Source organism: Trichomonas vaginalis, chromosome IV (genome assembly GCF_026262505.1).
Source record: "Trichomonas vaginalis G3 chromosome IV, whole genome shotgun sequence".
Taxonomy (NCBI): Eukaryota; Parabasalia; order Trichomonadida; family Trichomonadidae; genus Trichomonas; species Trichomonas vaginalis.
Window position 1 is genome coordinate 4,518,798 of NC_067206.1, and position 26,875 is coordinate 4,545,672.

The 26,875-nt window shown below is 34.5% G+C and overlaps 10 protein-coding genes and 5 pseudogenes across 15 annotated transcripts, besides 7 other annotated features; 8 read left to right on the top strand and 7 right to left on the bottom strand.

Moving 5' to 3' along the window:
* Positions 1-16,107: part of a mobile genetic element that runs on past the window's edge.
* TVAGG3_0029170 (uncharacterized protein) lies at positions 2,417-2,890 on the top strand (the record flags this gene model as incomplete). The annotated part of the gene is made up of 1 exon (XM_051220376.1): positions 2,417-2,890. One exon carries the CDS (start codon positions 2,417-2,419, stop codon positions 2,888-2,890), a length of 474 nt encoding a protein of 157 aa, XP_051105362.1.
* Positions 3,118-3,726, bottom strand: TVAGG3_0029180 (KilA, N-terminal/APSES-type HTH, DNA-binding family; the record flags this gene model as incomplete). The annotated part of the gene is made up of 1 exon (XM_051220377.1): positions 3,118-3,726. One exon carries the CDS (start codon positions 3,724-3,726, stop codon positions 3,118-3,120), a length of 609 nt encoding a protein of 202 aa, XP_051105363.1.
* Positions 4,988-5,927, bottom strand: TVAGG3_0029190 (annotated as a pseudogene). The gene has a single exon. A coding segment is annotated over exon 1 (940 nt).
* TVAGG3_0029200 lies at positions 7,956-9,368 on the bottom strand (annotated as a pseudogene). Its single transcript has one exon. A coding segment is annotated over exon 1 (1,413 nt).
* TVAGG3_0029210 (uncharacterized protein) lies at positions 11,139-11,702 on the top strand (the record flags this gene model as incomplete). Its single annotated transcript, XM_051220378.1, has 1 exon — positions 11,139-11,702. The coding sequence occupies one exon, from the start codon at positions 11,139-11,141 to the stop codon at positions 11,700-11,702; it is 564 nt and encodes a 187-aa protein (XP_051105364.1).
* Positions 11,899-12,513, bottom strand: TVAGG3_0029220 (uncharacterized protein; the record flags this gene model as incomplete). The annotated part of the gene is made up of 1 exon (XM_051220379.1): positions 11,899-12,513. One exon carries the CDS (start codon positions 12,511-12,513, stop codon positions 11,899-11,901), a length of 615 nt encoding a protein of 204 aa, XP_051105365.1.
* On the top strand, positions 12,539-12,940 carry TVAGG3_0029230 (uncharacterized protein; the record flags this gene model as incomplete). The annotated part of the gene is made up of 1 exon (XM_001313194.2): positions 12,539-12,940. The coding sequence occupies one exon, from the start codon at positions 12,539-12,541 to the stop codon at positions 12,938-12,940; it is 402 nt and encodes a 133-aa protein (XP_001313195.2).
* Positions 14,936-15,456, top strand: TVAGG3_0029240 (annotated as a pseudogene). Its single transcript has one exon. A coding segment is annotated over exon 1 (521 nt).
* Positions 15,457-15,574: a terminal%2Cinverted (terminal inverted repeat of Maverick-1A transposon ID:TVAGG3_0029050).
* TVAGG3_0029250 (uncharacterized protein) lies at positions 15,575-15,901 on the top strand (the record flags this gene model as incomplete). The annotated part of the gene is made up of 1 exon (XM_051220380.1): positions 15,575-15,901. One exon carries the CDS (start codon positions 15,575-15,577, stop codon positions 15,899-15,901), a length of 327 nt encoding a protein of 108 aa, XP_051105366.1.
* Positions 16,108-17,352: 1,245 nt separating the features above from the next.
* TVAGG3_0029260 lies at positions 17,353-17,735 on the top strand (annotated as a pseudogene). The gene has a single exon. A coding segment is annotated over exon 1 (383 nt).
* A 668-nt stretch (positions 17,736-18,403) lies between these two features.
* Positions 18,404-18,594: a mobile genetic element.
* Positions 18,595-19,272: 678 nt separating this feature from the next.
* Positions 19,273-19,392: a mobile genetic element.
* Positions 19,393-19,962: 570 nt separating this feature from the next.
* Positions 19,963-20,142: a mobile genetic element.
* A 2,072-nt stretch (positions 20,143-22,214) lies between these two features.
* Positions 22,215-22,856: a terminal%2Cinverted (terminal inverted repeat of Maverick-1C transposon ID:TVAGG3_0029300).
* Positions 22,215-26,875: part of a mobile genetic element that runs on past the window's edge.
* Positions 22,857-23,093, bottom strand: TVAGG3_0029310 (uncharacterized protein; the record flags this gene model as incomplete). Its single annotated transcript, XM_001294185.1, has 1 exon — positions 22,857-23,093. The coding sequence occupies one exon, from the start codon at positions 23,091-23,093 to the stop codon at positions 22,857-22,859; it is 237 nt and encodes a 78-aa protein (XP_001294186.1).
* On the bottom strand, positions 23,142-23,600 carry TVAGG3_0029320 (repellent protein 1 family; the record flags this gene model as incomplete). The annotated part of the gene is made up of 1 exon (XM_001285669.2): positions 23,142-23,600. One exon carries the CDS (start codon positions 23,598-23,600, stop codon positions 23,142-23,144), a length of 459 nt encoding a protein of 152 aa, XP_001285670.2.
* Positions 23,631-23,933, bottom strand: TVAGG3_0029330 (uncharacterized protein; the record flags this gene model as incomplete). Its single annotated transcript, XM_051220381.1, has 1 exon — positions 23,631-23,933. The coding sequence occupies one exon, from the start codon at positions 23,931-23,933 to the stop codon at positions 23,631-23,633; it is 303 nt and encodes a 100-aa protein (XP_051105367.1).
* Positions 25,711-25,971, top strand: TVAGG3_0029340 (uncharacterized protein; the record flags this gene model as incomplete). Its single annotated transcript, XM_001309243.2, has 1 exon — positions 25,711-25,971. The coding sequence occupies one exon, from the start codon at positions 25,711-25,713 to the stop codon at positions 25,969-25,971; it is 261 nt and encodes an 86-aa protein (XP_001309244.2).
* On the top strand, positions 26,344-26,853 carry TVAGG3_0029350 (annotated as a pseudogene). Its single transcript has one exon. A coding segment is annotated over exon 1 (510 nt).

Consider the following 26,875-nt stretch of genomic DNA (forward strand, 5'->3'; position numbering starts at 1 on the left):
ACGTTTAAATCAAATTCTTTCAATAAGTCATTGCGGAACTTAACAAAACCTTCTCTTAAAATTCTTACATCTTGTTTGCAATAAAACGTGCTATATTTTTCTAAGTCGAAGTGGTTCTCATCTATTCTGCAACCTTTGATGGAATCTATGTTTTTCATGAATGTATCTGCATCCCGGATAAACTTACATGCTTCAGAAATGACACCAGTTCTGTTGTCATTTGCTAACAAAACACTGCTGTAGTAGTTATATGGAAATACTTCTTTCGGTCCTGTTTGTAAGTTAAACATAGCAGGAAATAGTTTAAGCTTCTTATTTATAACACTGTAAGAGTCTTTTATAATAATTGCCCGTCCTTTATATAAGCCAGTTATTTGCATTGTTCGTGAACCTTTAATGATGGGAGTTCCTTTCACTTCTGTCATGTGTCTTAAGATGAAGTTTATATCATAACTGAGGTTATGGAAATATATTAAACTCTTGTCAGGAAGTCGTTCCAAAAATTCTGTTGCACAGTTCTGACCCCATATGCTTTCACTCACTGAACCATCTTCACTGTCATAACAGATGTTAAAAGCTTTATGAAAGCCATCGGTACTGCACTCAAAGTCAGCAAAGAAAACATGCTCAGGAATGAACTTACATTTAGCTTTATTTACTTCTTTTGACTCTGCTTTCTTCTTCAGTTGTACACAATACTTTGGAGCATATGTCAAATCTTTAAATGGTGCAAGGTTCTGTTTATATAAGTCAGTCGTATATGTGAAAAGTTCTCCATAAGAAATAGGTTCAAAATATTTGCACTCCTACAATGTTTTCATAACATCCCATAAATTCTATCCATGCGAACAATGTATTTACCATCTCTCTTTGTATAAATCTTCATTTGTTTCTCAATGTTCATTCCACCACACTCCTTCAAGATTTCTATATAGTTGCGAATGAAATATGTTGTCATTGGTAATCTTTCGTTTAGCATGTAGTGGTCTTCAACAAGAAGTAAGTCAATAGTTCGAGCAGTTTCACATTCTTTTGGTATGTATCTCTTTATTTCATTATGTCTTGAGTCATTGAAATAACCAATGGTAACATTAAATGCTATACTTGTTGCGTCAGAAATTTCTTGTACTTTACTTTGAGGAAAGTTCTCTAACACGAATGACTTCTCTCATGTGGTCAATAGTTTCTTCATCTACTCCAGCCTGAATGCAAGCATAAACGAAACAATTGTCTTCTGTCATAAGTGCTGCAGTTCTTTTGTTCAGTTCATTGAAGATTTGGTAGCGTTCAAGATTTATAGGTAATGTGCAAAGATACTTCCAGAACTGACCGCTTCTCTTCTTATAAAACTTCTTTTCACCATTATCTTTCCAAAAGCTTTCTATAAGTGCTGGGTTTCCTGTTTGCTTAAGAGCTTCCAAAATGGCTTTCTGGTCATTTGTCAGTGTGCTTTCATCTCTATATGGTCTCTTTTTTGGTTTGCCTTTCTTTACATCTGACATCGTTAAGCCTTCATATTCTGTTAAATCATACATCTTTATTTCGGTAAGATTCTTTATGTTTGTCAAGAAGAAGTCATAGTGCATTTCAACAATACCTGCAGCATTTGCTTCTATCTCTGATATAAAGTTCTCCTTCAAGAGCTGATGTAGTAATGTTCCAATATTATTGAGGTTTAACGTAGAACATTCATACTTTCCACCAAGTTTATAACATACCATCCATCTCTGTTGTGAGTTTATTTTAATTTTCTCTAAGAGTCTCATGAAAACCTTACCGAAATGTTTGTGTAAGTAGTCTCTGTTTGGTTCATCTAAAGCTTCGATGTTAAAGTCAATGAGTCTATTGCCTGACTTCACATTTCTCTTCCTATTCTCTTCATCTTTCTTTAACCATCTCTCACCTTCTTTTGGTTTGTCGTCAATGGAACGAATGACATCGTTAGCTTTGCGAACTTGTTCTATAGCACTTTTAAACATCTCTCTTCTCTGTTGTTTCAGTGTGTCGTCTCTTCTTCTTGTTTCACCAACGTTCGCATTTGTTATGTCAAACATCTCACGCCTTACTTCATGAGGTACTGAACGTCTATGATATAAGTCAATAGCAATGTCATTTAAAGGAAATGCTATTGCATGAACTTCGTCCTCGCCGCGTTGCGGCTTTATGAACTCATGAATTCTATCATAACTTATTGCACCATTATAGTCATTGAGGATGTCAGCGAGTGCTTTTTGTTTGTTGCGTAATGCTTTGCAACATCTATATTAGCTTCTGTAAGAAGTTGTTTTATTTCCGAGTGTTCTAACTTAGACAACTTCCGATACATCTTTAGTAGGAAATAAAAAAATATTTTTTGAAAAAATTAGATTAGATTTTTTTAAGTTATTTTTCAAAATAATTTAATATTTTTATTTTAATGAAACACATGCAAGATTGCAAGTTCTTTTCATACAATGCTCTCGCTACTGCCATCAAGAATGAGTTCAATGGTGCTTCAAACGTTAATGTTATCTTTAACAAGAAGTTTGTGAAAGAATCTAAGTTTGGTCAGTATGTCAGACCATTAGCTATCGTCATTGACCGCAAACGTTATACTTCACAAGAGTTAGCAGTAGTTTTGAAACAAAAGAGTTTCTTCGTGAATGTCAAAGATACTCATTATACTGTTATAAAGAACTCTAACATTGACTTCTTCAGTATTGCTTTAAATCTTTCCGAACAGAAAGAATATAAGAAGGGTGAAACAAATGTGAAATATTATCCTTCATCTCTGAAGACAATAACGAACAAAGATGTTATACAGAAATTCTTACCAAAGGTTGAAGAAGCTTCTATTGACATTGACGAAGGAAGTGAAATGGTTGAAGAAATAGACCCTGAAGCTATTTAAGCAAAAATATATTTTGGTTAGTCTTCATATGGATATTTTACAACAATTCCCCAATGTATAAACTTTTCATACGCTTTTTCATAAGCTTTATATACCTTCAGAAATTTTGCATAATCTTTTACATGTTGTTCGTTCTCTTCTTCTGTCATGAGTTCCGAATATTCTAAATTCATGTTCTTTCATATGAGATAAAATTTTATAAAAAAATAAAATTAGCTTAGATTTTTTTATTCTTCCTCTTTGAAGTTGTCGAAATATTCTGTTATCTTTTCCTTCAGTAATGGTAAGTCTTCTTTGAATGTAAGTATTGTGCAACCTTTGATGTCATAGTGTGTTTGAGGAAGAGTATTTTTGACAATTTCCTTTATTTGCTCATTCGGTGTCATTGAAATCGGTAAGTTTTCACGATAGAACCAGTTTCTGTCAGATTTGTAAATCTTAGCAAGGTCGTAAAAGCTTTTGTTATTTCTTCTGACTAAATGCAACATAACCATATCTCTATCTTCTTCTTTCTCCAACTCTTCAGCGTAAATCATATACTTATAACTCTTTTCCTTTCCTTTTGGTACTGAACGCGGTATTCTTTTCTGTATGCTTTTGTCTTTGGATTCAATGACTTCATCTTTTGCTTGAAGTTTCTTTTCCAGCTCTCCACGTTCTGCTTTATATAGTTCATCTAACATCATGAAAATATAACAAGCATAACGAGGTGAAGCCCACATTGCTACAGCATTTACTAAAAGTCTATGAACATAATAACCTTTCAAACCAGGAGCCAAATTCTTGCGATTTTCGAATGGAATCTCTTCCCTCGGTTTTCCGAGGGAAGCAATCATATGAGGAAATTCTTCTAAAAGTTCTTTAGCCTGTGGTTTTTTCAAACCAATGATATGCTTGCTTTGTAGAAAGAAGAGCATTCATTATACTTTGCATTTGGTACATGTCATCTTTGACTGAACGAATGAGTCTCAATTGTTTGTTATACTGTATGTATTCGTATTCTTCATTTATGGCTTCATGAACGATAGCAGTTGTTGTGTTCTCTGTTGTTGACATATCTGTCTTTACATACAAAATAAAAAAATAAATAAAAATAAAATTAGCGTTATTTTTCTATCTTTCACAAAAGACCAAAAATAAACGCTTTACATGTATTTTTCAGCAACTTCGTCAAATAATTTTATAGCTTTATCTATCTCATCTACTTCAAACGTTTCTTTACCTTTTATGGGAGCACCATACATTTTCTCAAACTTTTCGAGTAGTTCTGTTTCTGCGGCTCTCATATCATTAACGAACACAACCTTGACTCTATTGACTGTACTGTCATATCTTTGAGTTATATTATATGTCCTTCCTATCTTATATCTTTTTGTGTTGAAGTCCTTCGGTTTCTGAACGATGTAAAGTAAGCCTTCACTGCAACGTTCCGTATCGAATGAACCATAAGTTATGAAGTTATATCCAACAACTGGGTCAATCCATAACAAAACTATTGGTATAAGACTTTTGTCGATGAGATATGCTGTAGTTCCATAGAATCTTACTGATATCATAAGCTCAGGATTTCTTGTCAAAATTTTCTGAGTTGAAGCATTTCTAACCCAGTCGTGTGTTTTCTTTCCAGATGGAAATATAATGTCTGACAAAGAATATTTGTTGTATTTCTTTGAGTATCTTACGTTTAAATCACCTATTCTAACCACTTTGGTGTCATTGTCTATCTTTCTAACTGTTTCAAACTCAATGTTTGTCATTTCTGTTCTTACATACAAAATAAAAAATAAATAAAAATAAAACTAACTTTATTTTTTCTGTCTTAAGGAAATTCATGATTTTGTTGCTGAATTCAATAAAAATATATTTTAGGGTAGATGGTTAGATCTAACCTCATTTCTACCCTCTTTTCTACCCCAGTTATTTTATAAACGTTTCACATGGTAAACGTTATTTTTGGAATTTTGTGAAAACTCAACGGTTTGACACAAGCCATATGCCATTTTACTCAGAATTTTGTTGCTGAATTCAGCAAAAATATATTTAGGTGAAGTGGTGAGATCTACCTTCTTTTCTCACCTGTTTTTTCACCTCTTTTTTTCACAAGCGTTTTACATGAATTGTACGATGTATATTTGAAATCCTAAACAGTTTTGTAGCTTCTATTTCTTCTTTTAGTACATCGAATGTTTTAACTATGCCGAAGGTTTCTTATTATTTCTTCTTGACGTCAGATAGAAGGAAATCGTCAGCAGTTGGATAGTTTTTGTTCAGAAATTCAAACATGTCCATTTTATTTTCTGCTGGTTTTTCTGCTTCTTTCTTTAAATCTGCATAGTCGTTTCTCATTCTTTCTATCTCTTTGACGGAGTAGTTATATCTCCTCATTGCTGCTTTACATTTAGAACATTGCGGGTTCATTTTTGCGTATAACATTGAAATAAAACCAGCTAAAAACAACTAAAGGTCAATTGCTCTCTTCATCTCAAACATAGCGGGTCTTATTTGTTGTTCCATACTTTGCCTCTTCTATCTTTATCTCTATTTCCCATACACATTCTGCAACTAACGAAACAAAGTTGTCGTAGGTCTTAAATTCTTCAGATTTATATATGTCAGAAACATTCTTATATACCATGTCGCAATCTTTGTCCATAACCTTATGGTTGCAATGAAATCCTAGAAACTCATAGTTTACCTTACGAATGAACTTCTTTATTTCTACTGAGTCAGTTGGTTTCACTTCAATTTCGTCGAATTCAGGAATAGTGAGTTTTTGTTGTTGGATTTCAGGTAGTTTAGGCAAATGGTCGATGAAGTCCTCCATTTCATAAAGATACTGTTCATTTGTTTTCATCTTTCGCACTACAGTCTAAATTACTTGTTAAAAGTTCTTGCTTTATCTTCTGGATTTTCTGTTTCAAAAGTATATGAAGAAGGAATGAAGCTTTTCATCTCTACTAAATAGATGTTGGATTCATGACTAACGAGTTTGGTGCTGTAGTTGTTTGTATTGCTGTTGTGCGATTGTTGAAATCATATCTTTACATACAAAATAAAAAAAAATAAAAAAATAAAACTAACTTTATTTTTTATTTCGGGAAAATTCATGAAAATTCAAGAGGTGAAAAAAGAGGTGAAAAAACAGGTGAGATCTCACCACTTCACCTAAACATTATTTTTGGGTCCTTTACACTCATTACGAAGAAGTTTTGACAAAACATTTACGTTCATGTTTGACAAAACATTTACGAAGAAGTTTTGACAAAACATTTACGTTCATGTTTGACAAAACATTTACGAAGAAGTCATGAAAATTCAAGAGGTGAAAAAAGAGGTGAAAAAACAGGTGAGATCTCACCACTTCACCTAAATTATATTTTTGGGTCCTTTACACTCATTACGAAGAAATCATGACAAAACATTTACGTTCATGTTTGACAAAACATTTACGAAGAAATCATGACAAAACATTTACGTTCATGTTTGACAAAACATTTACGAAGAAGTTTTGACAAAACATTTACGTTCATGTTTGACAAAACATTTACGAAGAAGTTTTGACAAAACATTTACCCGACATTCTCGTCAAATACAAAAAATGACACTTTTTCATTAGATAACTGTTATTTTTTGACGAAGTGAAGATTGACACTTCGTCAAAAAAATCCCTGAAATCATGTCTTTACATACAAAAAATACAAAATAAATAAAATAAAACTAACTTTATTTTTTATTTCGGGAAAATTCATGAAAATTCAAGAGGGTAGAAATGAGGGTAGAAATGAGGGTAGAAATGAGGTTAGATCTAACCATCTAACCTAAACATTATTTTTGGTCATGGACTTCGTCCTCGCCGCTTTGCGTCTTTATGTTAAAATAAATGGTATCATTAATAATTTCATGACTGTTCTCGTTCATGTCTGATTTACATCCAATGAAAAAGTTTAGAAGAATTTTCTTATTCTTTCTGGCATATTTTTGTCTTTCCAGTACTCCCGCTCTAATGGTCCCAGATGTGTTGGCTTTGACTCTCTCAAGTTCTTAGATGGTATAACATCTTCAACACCTCCTTCATATCTTACTTTATAAGTGTCATCGTTTTATGTTATAGTCAAGTATTTCAATAACCACTCCTCGCTTTGCTTCGTCAATGGTTTCAGCAAGTTTGCCATTACTACTTTCGACTAATTTATGTCGAGGGTAAAACGCAATAGAGTCGTCAGCAGCTTTTATAAGATATCCATTACCTTGCGTAGAGTCTACGATATAATAGTTTCTACTTAACCTTAAACGTTCTTTGTCAACGGTTTGTCGTCAAGGACTACACGAACTTTTGTACCAGGAATGAGGGTAAATTGTGTTGAATTTCTGATATTTTGTGTTTACTTCGTTTCTTTTGTATATACTTTCTTCTTTGTTGTTGTGTCATTGAATTTTGTGTATGTCCTGTTGTAGAATGTGTTGAGGAATTATATACTTCGAGAAAATGTTTCATTGTTTCTTCGATAAAGTCTCGCTCTTGGTTTAAATCTCTGAGAGTCCTTATGAAGCGGTTTATGATGCCGAGTATGTTATGGTTATGGTCTTCAGTAGTGTAGTGAGTTATGTTATGCTTAATGAGAAAATCTGTGATTTCATTGCTGAGGTATGCACTGTCTGTCTGATGTTAAAGTACTTGGGCTATGTTCTGCTACAAACTTTTGTAAAACTCTTAACACTTCACGAGTTCCTTATTTTTCATTGGATATGCATATGCTTTACGAGTGTTAAACATTAATGAAGATGAGGAATGGTTTATGTCCTCTTTTCTGCTTTGAATGAGAGTGTCAAATTGGTATGCGTCAGGAGTGATGGAGTAAATTGGTAAAAAGTAGTCGTAAGGGTTTATTTTTGTTTGATATACAACATTTTTGTCAAAAGAACCTTTTCACTTCAGCTCTGTTAGTAAATCCCGACTCTTGCAGCTTCATTGAACTTCTTAAATGACCTCCATGGATGTTGTTCGAATACTTCTTTCAAGCTCATTTATGTAAAATTAAAGATTTTATTCTAGGCTCAAGCGCGTTCATTGAACTCTATACCATGCGAATACAGTCATAAATGGTGGCATATAATCTGCACCCGAGCCTGTTGGATTTGTTGTGAAAGTAATGGACATGATTTCCTCCTGGTTTCAGTTGGTCGAAAAGTCTTTTTTGCTGCATTGTTATAAGATGGAGATAAAACGTCATTGCCAGCTTTATATTCTGAGTTGTATAATGGATGGTCTCTTAATGAGTGGCTATGGTCGCCAGAAAAGTTTGTAGTTCCTGTATGAGTGTGCGCAGGTAAGTTTGCTTCAGTAATTTTCTTCGAACCACCTGTTTGCTTTGAAGAGTTAGCACAGTATAAGAATTTGTCTACAATCTGTTCCCAAGTACCAAAACCTAAAACTGTTTCTGGATTTGTTGAATTCATTGACGTATAAATAGAACCTATAGGATATAATGTTTCAAGAATCTGAGTCTTTAATGTTTGAAGCTCTGTTTTGTCTGCTTTCTTATCTAACATTGCGGGTAGTTCATATGCTTCAAAGTTTCTGGCATGACTTTCAATATTCCCAACTCTTATCTAAATTGTTAAGAGTATCTTTTTACGCTTGTACTTGGATTTTCTAATGGTGCACTTGAACCAAGGTCAAAGTTCAGTATTATGTCGTCTGCTCTAACAGTAGTGAAGGATTTATGTGTATGGTTCTTGTCAGCTTTCTTATCTAACATTGTTGGTAGTTCATGTGCTTCAAAGTTTCTGGCATGATCTTCGATATTCCTGCAACTCTTATCTAAATTGTTAAGAGTATCTTTTACGCTTGTACTTGGATTTTCTAATGGTGCACTTGAACCAAGGTCAAAGTTCAGTATTATGTCATCTGCTCTAACAGTAGTGAAGGATTTATGTGTATGGTTCTTGTCAGCTTTACTGTCTAATGTAGCTTGAAGTTCATTTATATCGGAGATGTTGTGTTTATGAGATTTCAAAACTTTGTTCATTGCGTCAAGTTCATTTTTGTCCGCTTTACTTTTAATAGCATCTTCAAACGTTATTTTTGACTTAACTCTCAAAGTAAATCTTGGTTCAACTAATACACCGTTAACATTGAAAGTAGAGGCATAAATTTCACCGGTATAACCAAATGCTTCTGGTGCTTTAGCTACATCATATTGTACAGTACAGCTTATGTCATAACCTTTAGCACGAATGTATTTATATCTTCTTTCATTAACATTTTTGTCTTCGCTTCATCACTTCGTGTTAAATATCCATGGTAGTTCGTTATAATCTGTTCGTCTGAAGTTATATAATGAACGTGGTTCTTGACTTTATCACTCAGAGATAAAAGCTCATTTTTGTTTGCTTTTTCGGCTAATTTCTCATTAACATCATTCACTTCTAATTCAACTCTTCCGCCAGAACTCTTATTATCATTAATCTTTTTCATTAATTCGGTAATTACGTCATAAAGACTATATTCTGTTTTCGGTTTTGTAAATAATGAGTCAAAATTTCTTTTTCATCATTACATCGCTGATTAATGATATCACCAATTCACTTTTTCATTTATTCTCTTCATTAATTCTGCAATAATGACGAATATATAATCTGTTAATTTATTCTCTTCATCGAGGGTTATAGAATGTTTTGAAATTGAATCATTAACTCCTCTAAATAAATCAATAACTTCAGGATACACGTTTTTAATGTCTCGAATAACCCGACCAGTATCCTGTTGTTCATGTTCTTCGTTCCCGTCGTTACGTGGTTTTATATCTCTAACCATCATCAACGCAGCCATAACCGGAGGGTTTGTTGCTATCTGTTCGAAAATCCGTCCGTTATGTACGGTATATCTAAATAATTTCTTTGTGTTTGTTAAAACATTTGAAACAAGTCTTTTAAAACCATCTACAAAATTTCCTGTTTCACCTAATGTTCTTGCAGCATTTACAAGCTCACCCATTCCCGCTTTTGACCCCAAAAACGTCCATATTGCATTTATTTCACTCTGTATAGTTGTCCATTCAGCGAAACTAACACCCGCATTCGCTAAGCTGATAATGAAATTCAGTGGATCGAACTTAATTCCACCTTCTTTTTCAATTTCAACGAACTCACTAACATGAGATTTTAAATATTCTTTCGTTAAAATTGTTTTCCCCGATGTTATGTCATTAACGAAACTATCACCGTCAAAAGTTAACGAATTCAATTTCGTCGTTGATGCTTTTATTTCATACACCGCTTTATCGATAGTTTTTGGCTCACCTTCTTTAGAAGCATATGAAACATTAATGAATGAATTATATGTATTCATGAATGAATTAAAATCAATGATTTTCATTAATGACGCCTTTAATGATTCATTTACTGTCGAATCCCTTAAAGTAATTAATGAACTGTCATTTATGAAAGGTACACTGCAAACCGTCGAGTTTGGATCAAATGCTATAGTTGGTGCAGGAATATTAATGATATAAGTCATTAAATCATTAAGTGACGTAAATAATGTTGTCGTTTTTGATTTAATTTCTTTAGCATCTGTTATATATGGTAATTTTATTTCTGTAGTTTCTGAATTAAAGATATTCGCTAAAATGTTTTGTAAACTGTTTTGAACAGCTGTGTAAACCGTTGAATCCGGAACTCTTACGATTTCACCATCCTTAATAAAAGGCATTGTACATGGCGTAGTGCTTGGGTCAAATCTTTCGGGATTATAATTCAACATATATTCTAACGCTTCATGAACAGACTTATATACTGTTGTGTCGTTCTTCATGACAACTTCACCATTTACAATGAATGGCATAGTGCATGGAGTTAAAATGGGGTCAAACTTTTCATAGTCCTTCCATGTTATGTATTTCTCGGTATTTCCATCACTGATAACAATATATTTGTCAGTAAGTGTGAGAGAGTATTGACCAAAATAATAAACGTTTAGCTCTGTCAGCTTCATACGCATATGCAGCTATACTCATATTTTAATGAGAATAAAATGTTGTTCTATTTGCAAAGTACAGACCCAAACGAATACGGGACAGTAAAACTACAAACAAACTTAGGTCTACAGAATGAGCCACTTGCATTCAGAATGGTTGACTTTAATACTATTGCTTCATTCGTTATAACTGACGAAACAGATTTCATGGAGCTTGAAATAGATGGAAAGAAGCACGAAATAAGATTTCACAATAATGTAGAATATAAGATGGAAACATTAGCTGGAGTGTTAAATGCTCTCATAAATACTACAATAAACAAGGATAACGAAGAAAACTTAATGAATGTTAAACTTATTGCAGGAGTTTTGAAGTTCAGTTATGCGAAGGAGTTTAAGATAACACGAATGAGTCATAGAGTACAACTTCTTTTAGGAGCATACCATATGACATTTCCTTTGAAAAGTGTTGACAAAACGATTGAGATGAAATCTGTTCCATACGTATGTTATGGCAATTGTTTATACATTGAGTCTAAAATAGCTAATGTCACAGGCATTTCAGGAGTTAATAGTAAAGGTTCAGTAGAGTATAAATCTTTCTGTTATGAAGTAAATTCAATGTTCATTCCAAACGTTCCTGTCATAGCAACTCATTTAGGTAAATGGGTTCGCATTAGTCCTCATAATTTGAAAGACATGCAATTCAGACTTGTTGACTTTCAAGGAGAGCCTGTAGAACTGAAGGCACCAGTGCGAATGACTGTTGAAGTTGACTTTTTAGAAAATATTAAATGCAACAGCTTACAAGAGAACTCAGAGCTAAAAATATAAAGTATGAATGTTATGTATTAGGTCATGAACTTTGGTTGTTGCTGTTTGATGAAACAAATGAGTTAGTTATGTCAGTCAAGAGAACAGAAAAATATTGTGTTAGTGAAAACTGCACCAAGTCAATAAGATTAGGTTTGCATTATGAAGATGAGTTCGATACTGTTGAAGAAGTTTTGGATAGATATTACAAATTGCTTTAATTTACTAAAACATATTTCAAGCAAAGTTTATATTCTGTTGAAAGTTTTGTATACTCGTTCGAATATTTATACTTAAACTCAACTCCTGTAGTTCCTGGTGTTTCAATGATGCGGATGTTACCTATTTTCATGAATGGTGGCGTTTGACCACAGCATTCGATTTCAGGGTCGAGATAGTCAATGACACATTGTTTCCCTGTTATTCGTGAGATAACATTTTCAAGGTCCTCCTTTGTTAGAATTATTTGGTTCTTACTTATAAGATTTGTCAAAAGCTTCTTATCGTCTTTGAGTAAAATTGTTTGGTATAACTGAAGAAGGTAATGGTCTACGTTATCTGAAGGATTTGTTTGAACATTTGTGTAAGGATTGTCGTTGGCTTCTCTTGAAAGAATTTGGTCCAGTGGTGGATACTCTAACTTAACATCTGATGTAGCGTTAGCGTTTGAAGCTGTGTTTAAATTCACGGATTTCAGCTCTGGTTCTTTTTCTTTCAAACACTCTGAACTATAGTTCTTTATGACAATATTGTTTGTCGTTCGTGAGTCAACATTTGATGTTGGTTCAATTGGAACATTAACGGCACCAGCTAAGATGGATTTGCTTCTCATTTCATATAGAATAAAAACCTTTTATATGTATGAAATGAACAATATACTCGACAAGGGTTTGAATGTAAAGCTAACGAATGAAAATATTGTTGAATTCACTGAGACAGGTGCTGTGTATAAAGATGTAGAACTACTGAACAAAAGAGCTAAGGGAAGAAGCAGGAACATGAACAAAGGGTGGAAGCCTATAAAAATTTATGTCAATGATGGCTCAGGAGGTTCAAACATAAAGTATGCAGAAAGTTATAGAGTTTATGCTCTCAAGGGAGAGAAGCCTTCATTTAAGAACAGCTATTCTAACACATATCCTCAAAAGCTAACGGATGGAGAAGTGGATGATATGAATGACAGCAAAAATATTAACAGAAATGGCGACAGAGATGCATGGAATTTGTTTACCATCAGTCAATTGAAGGTTAAACTTTAAAACAATGTTGGTCGTTCCCATGGAATATTTTTGACTTTAATGGTATTAGTCATGATATGAATCTCAAGGTATGAACGAGGAGAGATGAGAGACTTATATGCTTCCCAAATTTCTTCAAAAGGTAATGTTATACCTGACTGTTTCCAAATGAGTTCAATATCATAACGTGAGAAACCTTGAAAGATAACGAAGTCAGTTATGAGACGTTTTATGTTTAAAGCAAGAAAACGCCATGTTTGCATAAGTATTGCTACAGTTAAGTGGTAATGTCTGACTTTAGTAATGATGTTAGCTAATGGTGAGTCAGGCTTTGAAACTAAACCTTTTCCGGCGAAGTCGTCACAAACGAGCAGAGTGTTTGAAGGATACTTTTTGAAGGGGTATTTTGAAAGTTTTGATAGAATGTAGTTTGTCAGTCGTTTCATATCGTAAACTCCTGAGTATTGACGTAAGTGGTGTTTGTCAATAATTCTTTCCATCTCTTCTGAAGTCTTTTGCATTCCTGACTGTATAAATTCAACAATGGCATAATATACGTCGAATGTAACGTTGAAGAAATTCAATGAGTTCACTGTCTGAAACTTTAACGACAGAGGCTTGAACTTTTGACATAAATGTTTTCGCTGTTGAATCCATAGAGTCTGAAGTTGCTGATATAATGATTTGGTCATAGTAAGAGTCGTTTCCTAAACGCTCTGTTATGAGTATATGACGAATGAGGTTAAATGTCTTACCTGAACCCATCTTTCCACAATAGAAATAAACACCATTTGAACAGAACTCATAGTCCTTACTGAAAGGAAGAATGAGAGAAGAGTTAAGTTTGTCTGTAGTTTCATTCATGTCTTCATCTACGTCATGTATTAAATGCTTCATTTTATCTCCATTAAAAATGCAAGTCAGAAATATTCAGAACATAGCACCGAGTCTAACTGACAAGAGTATAAAGATATACTATGAACACGTTATGATGAAACCTACCAAAATTCAAGAAAGTCAGTATACTTATGAATATCCAAGGCACTGGGTAGAGTATGTAGGAGGTGAGAAAGCTATTGAAATCAGACAGGTTCGAAGTATTCCAGCAGGAAAACAATATTATTGAAGAACTTTAATGTTTTGAGATATAATGATGAAACAAAGAAGCAAGATAGTTTCCCTGTTGCTGTGTATGTGAACTTAGATACAGGAGATGACATGAAAGTTTTTAACACAAAGCTTCAAACGGTAGTGAGAGAACAACTGACTGCGGAAGGACATCCATTACCTTCAGAAGTTACCATAGCATATAATTTTGAAACAAACTCAATAGATTTTAAAGTCATCTCTGCAAAGAAGTCAGGTTTTACATTTAATGAAGCAGATGTATATTCGAATGAAAACTTCAAAGCTATTGCATGGTTAGATAATGACGATTGCTTTAAGAAAATATTTAAATCAGTGACTCAACGATGTCAATAGATGACCTTCGTGGAATGTTACCATCGACGTTTACAGTTGAAGGTTCAGCAGGATTGCTTACAAGATTGTCAATTGGTGGTTTGGTCTCGTGAGAACATTGTTATAAAATCCAGTATAAGTGAATTTGCTGAAGAATCTATATTATGTCTTTCAAACTACATGTATTCGCCGCCGAAGCATTATAGTATAACAAACTTTGTCAGTAAGTTTAACATAAGACTTGTCGAACCTTCTTCAATGAAAGATGTTGTGCTACCTAAAGACGGAAAGGATGGACTCATTATTGAGATGATTTTAATTGCATATTAAATGAGCTTGTTCTTGAAGGTCATTCATGATGAAATAACTGTTGTAGAAGATGTTAGCAATTGTTCAGACATTTTGAAGCGTATAGATGATATAAGAAAGAAGTTAGATAGACCGCAAAGCGGTGAGGGCGAAGCCCGTGAGAACGCTTATGTTTCATTGACTTTCTCCAGTAACGAGAACTTTTATGAGATAATATTGAAGAGAGATGATTTTAATATGGGGTAAATGGTAGCTTGGGCAGCTTTAGGCGCAATGGGAACAAAAGCATTAGCATTTGGAGCAAAAGCACTTGGAGCTTATGACGCAGTAAATAAAATGAGTGGAGGAAGGGTTTCGAAGACATTAGATGCAAATAAGAAGATTGGAGGCTGGGTTGCAAGAAGTTAAGATTAAATAAAATAGGGCTCATAAATAAAGCATCCAATTTGGTTGCGACTGAGTCAGAAAATGCTTTAGGAAAGGACGATGAGTTTGCAAAACACGCAAAAGACTTTAATGACCAGATGAAAGGTGAAACAATGCATTTAAATAGAGTCGATGGAACTAAAGAAAATGTTTCTTCTCCACCAGTAGTTTATCCATACGGACCTTATGGAATGTATGGAAACCCTTACGAAAGACCATTTGACCCATTGACTGGTGGAAGTAACTGGTATCATTACGGCCGAAGAAGAAAGACAGTCAAGTTGGAGACAGACGTGAAGAAAGCAACTAAAAAGAAACCAAGGAAGAGAGTTATAAAGTAATGAATTCAACAGGGTGAAAAAAGAGGTGAGATCTCACCACTTCACCTAAATTTAAATGGATGTTTTCATACGTGTGGGAGTGGTGATATCATTTATTTTTTATTTTATTTTTATATAAATGACGAAAACTATTGAGATAACAAACTACAACGGTCATGAGTTCAAGAATTTGTTCTTCGTTCCTCGTGAAAATACATTCTATCAGATACGAGGGAGAAAGGGTAAAGTTAGTTTGAGCGTTTATGAAGGAATGAAGAATGGAAAGTTTATACAAGCATACGATACAAACGGTAAGCGTGTTTCATTAGCTTTGTCAAAACTTACAGGTATAAACTATGACAGTGATTTTGACTCTGACGATTGGAGCGACAGCAGCGATACTGAAGAATATGAACTATTGTGTGAAGCACAGCAATGGGAAGAGTTGCAATACTTTTGTAAATGAGAACGTTTATTTTTACAGTAGTGAAGTCGTTTGTGAAAACGTTAGTGAGGTGAAGTGGTTGGCGGCTTTATAAATATTTAAGGTTAAGTTGGTGTTTGTGTTTGTGTTGTAAAATATACGTTAACGGTTTTGTAAAGTGTCAAATTCACATATCATGGGTAAGGAGGCTCGCAGTGCCTCCGTACACATGATATGTATACTAACTACTTTGAGGGTTATAAGCTGTTCCGTCTGCAGCTCCACCATAGCCTGCCATTTTCGCTAAAAGTGCCGCTCTTAAACCTCCACTCTGTGCACCAATAACTCGGTTTAAAAGCATAGGGTTGCTTGACATTTGTTGCAACATAGTGGGGTCATTCATCATTTGTTGTTGCAACTGTTGTTGTGGTGTCAGTTTTACTATTGGATGTTTCAATGCTCCCTTCCTCTTACGTATATTCTTACGTAGCTTACGTGGCATTTTAAGTGAAGTTAAAAAGCGGTTTTTGACAGATGTTTATATGACACTTTTTGCTCAGCACAAAAAACTACTCGGTCAAAGTGTTGTCAGTTTTGTAAAATAACCGTCTTATCTCATTCTATAAGGGGGAAAAGGCTTCTCAAAGTATACTTCCTTGGAACGCCTGTAACTTTTCCTGTAGCGACGATAGACCCTTACTTGTCCGGACAAAGTTATACTATTTTGAGTGCTCTACAAAAAAGTCACCGACTGGCTCGTCCTCAGAAATTTTTTATGGGCTAGAGGGCGCAACGCGCCTGGAAGCCCCACTACCTTTTTTTTATGAATGCAAAGCAATCAGTATTTAGGACATTGACCATAGATTTCGAAAAAAAATGCTGCATATTGAGCGAAAACTATGATTATATTATAAGGCTGTCATTTAAAGCATAATGAAACTATTCCCTTTTCATTTTAATCGAATAAGATAGTAAAGATTTTTGAATTAGCTAGAAACTGATGAGATGTTTTCACAAATCAGATTTTTAATCTCTATAATGCATAATTCACTCAATATCTCAATTTTGATATTGCGAGATATTTTTGCTATCGGTTTCGCAATTTTGACACAATAGCAAGAGGGTTCTATAAGCATTATTATCAACGTAGAATCTGAATCTCATATCAGAAAATGTCGCAAATCTGACATTTACCCGACCAAATAGCAAAAATAATTGAATACTTTTCGCAAAAACTTTAAAAATCGATAAAAATATGAAATATAGATATTAAAGAGACTTTTTATATAATATTCATAAAGATTTTCCAAAAATATGATACCGCAAAATTAAAAAAGTGACGTCTTGAGTGGAGTCAAAGGTCGAAATTGCTAGCTAAATGTTTTTTAGCGAAATTGCGTATTGTACGTTTTTTTCGCAAAACGAAACCCTTATTTTTATAAAAAATGGTCCTACTTAACTTTTTGAGAGAATTTGGCTTTTCATTTTTTATTATGAGTAGACCAACCATTCCTTCTTGGTGGTTAATTCAAACACGCGAAAAACTTGAATCTCGCGAACTCAATTATTTAATTGCGTGTAAGCGAGTTCCATACGAGGATGAAATGAAGTGTGAATTTAGATCAATTTCGAAAAACACACTTAAAGCAGCATACACAAATGCAAATTTAACGCCCCCAAACGTTAAACCTGGTCCGGCACCAGATGATATTACTCCTGAAAATTTGCAATATGTTCTCCAAAAATTTCAGGAATATAAGTGCGGAATCCAAAAGATGTTTTGGCGTTTAAACATGGATCAAAATGTTTATTCAGTTTCCTACAATAAACTCAGAAGAATTTACAGTATTTTGGAGATCAAAGAACCAAAAAGTGACAGGCCCCCTCAAAAATATTATACCATATGAAGCAACAAAACCTGATACCATATGGCATGTAGATGTTCATTTTTTATACGGTTCACAGAGGTTACCTGTTTATGGTATAATAGACGATAAATCTCGGTTTTTGTTGGCTTTAAAAATTTTGCCAAATAAATCTTCCGAATCTACAACAAGAGTTGCCGAAGAAACGATTGGCTTATATCAAAAGCCATTTTGTTTCTGGTCCGACAACGGGGGAGAGAATATGGGCCAATTTTATAATTGGCTCATGCGAAACAACATTCAAATCCGCCACACTCTCCCCCATATGCCGCGCCAGAACGGCAAGATTGAAAGGCTCTGGCCGTCTCTTGAAAGAAATGTCGGCCGGTCTTCAAATGCAAAACAAATTCAAGAATTTCTTGATAAATTCAGGAAAAATTACAACTCAGTACCACATAAAACCCTTCCCAAAAAAGGTTTTCGCCCCATGACTCCAGAAGAGTGTTACAATGAGACACCACATTGGAAACAGGGTGAAACGCCATTTTGGAGAGTTATGATTGATGGACACTTCGAAATCAAAGAAATACCGAACCATTGAATACACAATTACGAATAAACGCTTAATTTTTATAAAAATCTTATTACATTTTTCCTGAATTTTTAAATTGTACAATAAAGATGGGAGGCTTTGGGGTACATATTAATATAATATACCTCAAAGCCATCCATCTCCACTACAAATGGGAGAAACTTTGTCCGAATAGTTTAACATTCGGACAAAGTTTCTCCCATTTAAAGAAAGAATTGTTCCTTATGAGGTATATATTCATACTGTATACCTCATAAGGAACAATTCCCTCCTTAAAACGAGAAAACTTGTTCGAAATTGTTTATCATTTCGAACAAGTTTTCTCGTTTTTAATAAGAAACTAAAGGCTATGAGGCACTGATTATATATTAGTGCCTCACAGCCTTTAGTTTCTAATAGATAGCTGGGAAACTTTTTCCAAATGATAAGTTATTCAGAGAAAGTTTCCCAGCTATCAAGAGGGAATTGTTCCTTATGAGGAATATAGTTATAATGTATACATCATAAGGAACAATTCCCTCATTAAAATCGTAGATATTTTTTACTTATTACTCATGCTTTCAAAATCACAATCCTCTGAAAAGTTATTTTTTATTAAGAATTTAGAATTTTGATAAATACCTTTTTTCAATTTGATATAATACTTATATATTTTCAAAAAGACATTTTGAAAAGATATCTCAAAAGTTCTCTGAAAACCTATTTTTGATTAATTTTGAGAAATATCCGTATTAAATTAATCAATAAATTCATTCAACACTACTTTAATTTTTAAATTCAAAAAATTATATGTGCTTCTTAAAATGTCTCACAAAAATTTTATTATAAAATTATATACAATATTAAAAATCCCACAACATTTTTTACTTTACATAATCGTACTTCCTCGACGATTAATTTCCCCTCAATTCCTATCGTTGACCGAACTTAGCATGCAACATAATATAATTGAATCATTTTAAAGCAAAGGTACATTCACTAGGCGATAACAGTAAAATGGGATGAAAATAGGATAAATAGCATCCCTATATAGTGCCTAACAATATTTATACGGGCCAAAAAAAATTTGGCTAGAGTATAGATCCAAGGTGATGTGATTTTTGCATCCCTGGGATGGACGATACACCCAAAGTGTCACCTTTTTGGGATAACATGAATTTTAAATATCATGAGAGTTCTGCAAACCATATGCACAATATCTATTCAGCCTGACTTCTTGTATATATGAGTTAGACTTCTTAAATATTGTGCTTGGGGCGATATAAGCATTTCCGAGATTACCATCGTGCTCTATAGTATGCTACTTCTCCCTGGTTCTAGCTCAGTTCCAAAGATATTGGCGTTCAAGGATTTGGCAAGGTCCTTCCGAAGTCTCTCATTCGATGAGAGATTTCGGAAGAATCTTGCCTTAAAGTACTCCAACTCTTGTTCTTTTGTTCCTAAATAGTGAGAAAAGTTATTTGACTACTTAAGGTAGAGATTATCCGAGGTCCCTCATTTGATGAGAGGCCTCGGATAATCTCTGCCTTAAAATTGTACACTTGTAGTCCATGAGAGTGTAAGTATACATTGATAGGACAGCTTTCTTCTGAAGTCTTAGATTTGATGAGAACCTCAGAAGAAAACTGTCCTATTTTATAGTAAAAGGAGTTTCAGGAGCTCCAAAGCTCCCTTTCGTAAGGATTAGGAGCTTTGGAGCTCCTGGTTCGTAGATGTGTTTCGCATCTTTCATCAGCAAAGGACATTTACCATCTGGGACTCTGTTGATGGAGACACAGGAGCTCCAAAGCTCCCTTTAGTAAGGATTAGAAGCTTTGAAGCTCCTGGTTCGTAGACGTGTTTCGCATCTTTCATCAGAAGAGGCCCAAATGGTAAATAGCCTCTGCTGATGAGCTTCAGGAGCTCCAAGGCTCCCTCTCGTAACGATTAGGAGCTTTGTAGCTCCTGAAGGTAAGGTAGGATTGCTCTGATCTCTAATCAGTAGATGCCATGCCTCATTATGAACTCTACTGACAAGAGATCAAGAGCTCCAAGGACTCCCTTTTTAGTTAGTGGCGTTCTCACCATTTAGTAGGATTGCTGATCCTACTAATGAAGTGATCACTTAGTATACGTTTTGAATAAATTGAATTTTTTTAGAATTTAGTATTTTTTATAGACATCACATGTATATTATAAATACATAAATATATTCTTTAATTCAAAAAATTCAATTCGGTTTTGGGATGGGTATCCCAGCCCCAAGTATTCAATTTTATTCAATTTTTTAAGAATTTTGGGTTGGGATGCCCAGACCAAAACAAGCTTTATATTTTGATGTGTAGATACGTATGTGTGCATCATTGTTGTGTTATATATTATGTTTTTAATGAAAAAAAATCTGATTCAAAAAAAATTATCACTAATTAGTTGATAATATAAAGAAAAAATAGATAAAGTCATTTCAAGACCCTTGTAACGATAAACTAGCCTTGTACTGCCATTTTATGGTGATGTAAAGTATTCAAAAAATTTGCAATGTAAACCATTACATGGCAGAAACTTTAAAATAAACAAAAACATGACACTTAGTACAGGGGCTTTTTGGCTGGTGAAGTCAGATAAAACGTGGCTCAAGTGCTCGTTTAAAATTAAAAATGGAATTTCTCACAGTCGAATTTCTTGGTAGACAACAAAAGTTTATCATCAATTGTCGCGCCGAAGGTATGACATATAGTCAAACTAAGCTTGCATGGGAGGAAGAATACCCAGATCTCGGAACTTTAACATCCAATCTCATTGCTACTGCACTTAAAAGAGCTGCATTAGGTCTATACTGGGAAAAAGGGAATCATGGCGGTGCAGATCCATACCTATGCGAGCGTGATCAACTCACTTTAAAAGAAATTATCGAAGATTCTGCTTACAAAGGTGAAGCTCTAGAAGCAGTTGACATTATTGACGAGGCGTTCAAGTTGAAAGAGCTCAGAAGAGATTATGGTTACAGATTCCTTCTTGAGATTAATTGTCCTACTCTTGCAGAAGAAGTTATCAATACTCTTGGTGGTGATGATGTATCGAGACCTTATGTTAACCATATTTTACAGCAATTGCATTGCAAGCTTAAGGCATGCCAAGAGATTGAAGAATCAAGATACATGGCGTGTGAACCAAGAATTATCGAAGAATTCTACGATAAACATCGTGAAACAATCGAAAGTACTCCAGAGGAGTTGATTTTTAGTATCGATGAAACATTCATAAACAAATTTAAGAAGAAGAAAGTTGCATTACCTGAGGAGATAGAGCATATGATCGCCAAAGGAATTCCAAACTTTCCGCACATTACAGCTTTATGCGGATGCTCAATGACAGGCAAATCTGTCCCACCTCTCTTTGTTCTCCCATGTATTGCAGAACTACCTAGAGAACTGAAAGTATTCCAGCGCGAAAGACATTGTTGGTTTACTTCTACGCCAAAAGGCTGGGTGAACAGAAGTGTATTCTTATTGTATTGCATTTTCTTCATCGAGTGGCTTAACTTTGAACGCCAGAGAATGCCAGAAGATATACGTGACAAGCCTGCTCTCATTGTGTGTGATGGACACTCCAGCCGCGAGAATCCTCTGGCATTGTTCCTTTTGGCAAGTGCCAACATCAAATTAATTGTTCTTCCCGCACATACAACACACATTTTACAAGTATTTGATGTCGGCATTGCCAAAAGATTAAAGTCCAAATTCACGGATTATCTGAGAGATTACATTAAGGCACCGAAGCAAGAGTTCAACAGCAATGCTGCAATGATGCGCTACGCCATTATCTACTCATTTATTAGCGCATGGCAAGAATCAGTATCATTAAGAACGGTTCAAAATGCTGCTGCCGCCTGCGGTCTTTGCCCTTGTTCTGTAGAAGCAGTTAGTATGGCTTAGTCGTGTACGGAGGCACTGCGCGCCTCCTTACCCATTATATGTGAATTTGACACTTTACAAAACCGTTAACGTATATTTTACAACACAAACGACAATACTAACTTAACCTTAAATATTTACAAAGCCGCTAACCACTTCACCTCACTAACATTTTCACTAACGAACTCACTAATGAAAAAATAAACGTTCTCATAAATTTTCTTCTATATCTTCATCGTCAATGTTAACTCTATTGTAGTCATACTTGAAGTCATAAAGTTTCTCAAGTTTTGAAATGCATAGTCTTGTTAACTTACCTTCATCATCATAAGTTTTTATAAAACTACCATGACAATCTTTATACACAGTCAATGTATAGTCAACTGGTCTAGGATGAAGTGTAAAGAACATGTTATACTCAGGAAGGAAGAATAAATGTTTAAATGTATGTTTGTTATATGTTTTGATTTGTATGAGTTGCTTTTGTTCTGTCATTTATATAAAAATAAACTTAAAAATAAACTTAAAAATTAATGATATCACCACCCTCACACGTATGAAAACATAGCACAAAAATAAATTTAGGTGAAGTGGTGAGATCTCACCTGTTTTTTCACCTCTTTTTTCACCCTGTTGAATTCATTGCTTTATAACTCTCTTCCTTTCTCCAACTCTTCTAACTTCTTCTTAAGTTCAGCAATGTTGTCCTCATGAAGTTTAATCTTTCTCAAAATTCCTTCTTTATCTAATGGTTGCTTTATCTTTCTAAACTGAACTCTACCATCCTTCATAGTATGAATGTAAAAACCTTCTGGAATAGTTCCTGATTTAATGTATTCTACCAAAAACTTTTGTTTCATTGCTTCAGTGACTTTATTTGTCATTTCAATCAAATAAAAATTTTAATATTAAATAAAAATAACGTTATTTTTTCAGTAAGGAAACGCAGGAGTTTTACGATTTATTTGAGGAGTAGGTTCTGGTTTAAATGTTGGAGTCGGTTTAGGGGTTGACTTTTGAACAGGAGTTTGTACTTCCATAGGTTCAGGAGTCATTGAAGGTTTTGCTTGTGAAGGCGTTGGTTTTGGCGAAGGTGTTGGAGTTTGTTTAACTTCAGCTACTTCAGTATTATTTACAACATTTGCTTTATTTCTTTTCAACATCATAACTGCTCCTGCTGTAGCTAGCAAACCTAGTGGGAGACCATATCTTATATAAGGACTTGACCAAATGCTATTTTTGACAGGAGCTGGTGGAACACCTAACCTTGGTGAGACTGCTCTTTGCCATTGTGCAGCTCGTAAGAAATATTCAATAGGTGCTCCATAATCGTTTGGTAAAGTTTGTTTCATAGATGGTGAAGGTTCACGAGAGCTTGATGAAGAACTCATTTATAAGCTTTAAAAATAAACGTTCATCCTTTATTCCTCACCGTCGTCCGTAGCTAAGTTATAGTCATCTAATCTTATTATGGGGATGCCATTAGCACGCACCTGAATGGCAAAGCAACAATCCCTCATAAATCCAATAAGTGGCTTTGGTACATTTTCAGTTGCTAGTTCAATAGGTCCTTTAACAGACAATTTGTATGTTATTGGAGCAGTAGATGTTTGACCTTGCTGGAAGCAAAAGTCCACTTCTGTTGGAAAACCACATAAGAAATGTGTGTTGTCATAGCTATCCCATTTATGTTCCACACTACCATCATCCACCAATGACCTCATAACATCTTCATTAAATCCTATCATATCATTGTTTGTATTGCAGGCGTTCGCAACCATTTCATAAAATACAGGTCCATATGATTTTTCGGGTTCTGCAGGCATATTTCCATAAGCTCCCATGGAAAGCTGAAGATATTTAAACTTAGGGTTCTCAAAATTAACATAATAGTTGTCTTTCTTTCTAAATAGTGCCCAAATACTTTTAACATTAATAGGCGTATAAGCTGCTGTAAATGTTGCACTTGAACTATCTGTATTCTTTGAGAATGAACCGTCCATAGGAATCCAATCCATAACTTTAACAGGAAAACATAAAGCCTCGTTTGTATAATGTTCTACAAGTTCTGTATAAATGTTAGGGTCTAAAGAGAATGACTTTGGATGAATGAAACATTCATTAAAATCCATCTTTGTTCGAAATAGTTGCTGGTTTACAGTTGTAATAGTAACTGTTCCACTAGCTTCTACTGCCTTCGTTATCATAGTGAATGGTTCATTCCATGGAACAAATTTATTTGTCGGTGGATTTGAATCTGAAGCAAATGCAACTTTAAGAGTTGGATTGAAAGCAATGATATCATTTACAGATATAGATGTGCATTGTACGGCGTCGCTACTGAACTTTACTTTAAGCTGAATGTTTCCTGCAAAAGCTGGAATAAATCGAATAGCTTCTAATGGAAGGAATCTTCTAACAGGAATTCTTAAACGAAGCTTAAAATCAAATGATTTTCCTGCTGTAATTGGACCACTAACAATTTGTCCTGTTCTGCATGTTCCCGAATGACTCCATACATCTTCATGTCGAGTCTTTGAGAAAACATCTACTTTCTTTATTTGTTCGGTAGTTTGTGAGTTTGAAGTTATATATGCTTCTTCTCTTGCGTTGTCTTGAGAATATACGATACGATCATTTGCAAGGATTTGATATCCAGCAACCGCATAGAAAGCGTCATCGAAACCAATCCAAAATCCTGGTGGGTTTGTTTTATTGGAACCTGAACCAATTTCTTTATCTACAATAAATTGACCTTCCATTTTATACGTAATGAATGTATTGTAAAGGTCCAACATATTTTCACCAGGAGGTGAGAGATTGAATGTTACCCATGTGTTATCTTTAGCAGTTCCAGGTTGTGATGGAATCTTTGCGTCAGAATATTTTCTATTAGTGTCACCAATTTGAACTGCATTGTCTATGATATCGAAATATGAGCGAATCTGATGAATATGCTCTGCTGGAGTAAATTCGTTTAACTGTTCGTTCTGCATGTATTTACTTCGGATAAAAATATCTATTTACTTCATTATTCTCACTCTTCTTCTTGGCATTCGTGGTGGAAGTTGTTTCTTGACATTTTCAATGAACTGTACATTCTCTTTTGTCTCAACTTCTTTCACTGGTGGGTCAGGGTTCTTTGACTCGGTTTGTTTTTCAATGAAATTCACGAACTTTGCAATAAGCTCTTGGTTCGTTATTGAAAGTACATCTGGCTTCTTTTCTTCTGGTTCTTTTGGTGGCTCAGTTTGAACAGAAGGTTTTATATGGGCTTCGTGGACTTCACCCTTGCCATACACCTTAATGTTGTCGCTTTCTGCATTCGCTAATGGAACCTTTCTTTTTCTTACGTATATTTTACCATCTTTACTCTGACTTACGTAATAGAAAGGATGTTGTATTCCTCTGGCGTCATTTAATATAATAGACTCTCGTTGATTTTGACAAGCTCATTTTACATCGGTTAAAGTTTTAATTTTGTTTTTTATCTGCAGTCAAATGACTCAGACAAGCCCCACGGACAAGACCCAAGAGGTCATAGATGTTGAAGCATTGAAGAAAGAAATTCGTGAGCAAATTTTATCCGAACTGAAGGAACAAAAACAAGAACAAAAGCCAGAGAGACCAAAGAGAAAACTTAGTGAAAAACAACTTGCTGCATTAGCTGCTGGAAGACAAAAGAACCCACGTTTGCTGGCGAAGAAAGCTAGAGAAGAAGCTGAAGCAAAAGCTAAAGAAGCTGAAGCAAAGAAAGAGTAAATGGTTTATTTTTATCCGAATTAAATGTATAGACAAATACCTTTATCTGTTGCGTTCAGTAGTGAAAACCCTGACGTCAAAATAAAGGGGAACAGAGTAACGTTTAAGTTTCCAACAGACTGGATTGTGAACATAAATGAAGAGAAGTACATTGGCATAACATCTATGTATATAACACGTGCTTTCAGAAAGGTTGACTTTATACTTCAAGTTGAGATAGAAAATGACGAACAGTCTTTAAGCGCCCAAAACATTCACATATACAAATACTTTAAAGACGATACAACATTGTTGCAATGTATGATTTCATTTAATGAAATGTTCGAGAAAAAGTTTAACATTGAAGTACAAACTTTACAGCCTTTACGTGAGTTTCTTGCACAACTGAAAGAAGAAGGTAGTCAGCCACAACTTATAGACTTTCATTATGAATTTAATGAAAATGAAGATGGAACTCATGACTGTCAGTTTGTTGTATTCTCACCATTCAATGAAGTCGCTAAAGAGAAAGAAAATCCATTACGTATAAGATTTCAAATCTCTGAACCAAGTGATGATTTCAAAAATGTTTTCAATTATGATGCAATGCTTCCGAGGAAAAATGAATTTTCAAGGATTGTAACACCTGGCATTTGGGATAGAAAGCAAGCTATATTATATTCAAACTTAAGTAAGGGAGTTGAAAATGAGTTCATTGGTCATACAAGAACTTCACCACTGCCAAATCCTAAATACTATAAATTAACTGGCTTCAATCATGAGTTTTGGATAGACATGTTCTCCACTCATGACCATAACTGCCCAGTGTTCTTACCTCCAGACCATAAGGACTGTCTCTACATTGAAGCACAACTCTTAAACTCTACCATCGCAGTATTGTAAATGACCACATGGGCTTCGCCCT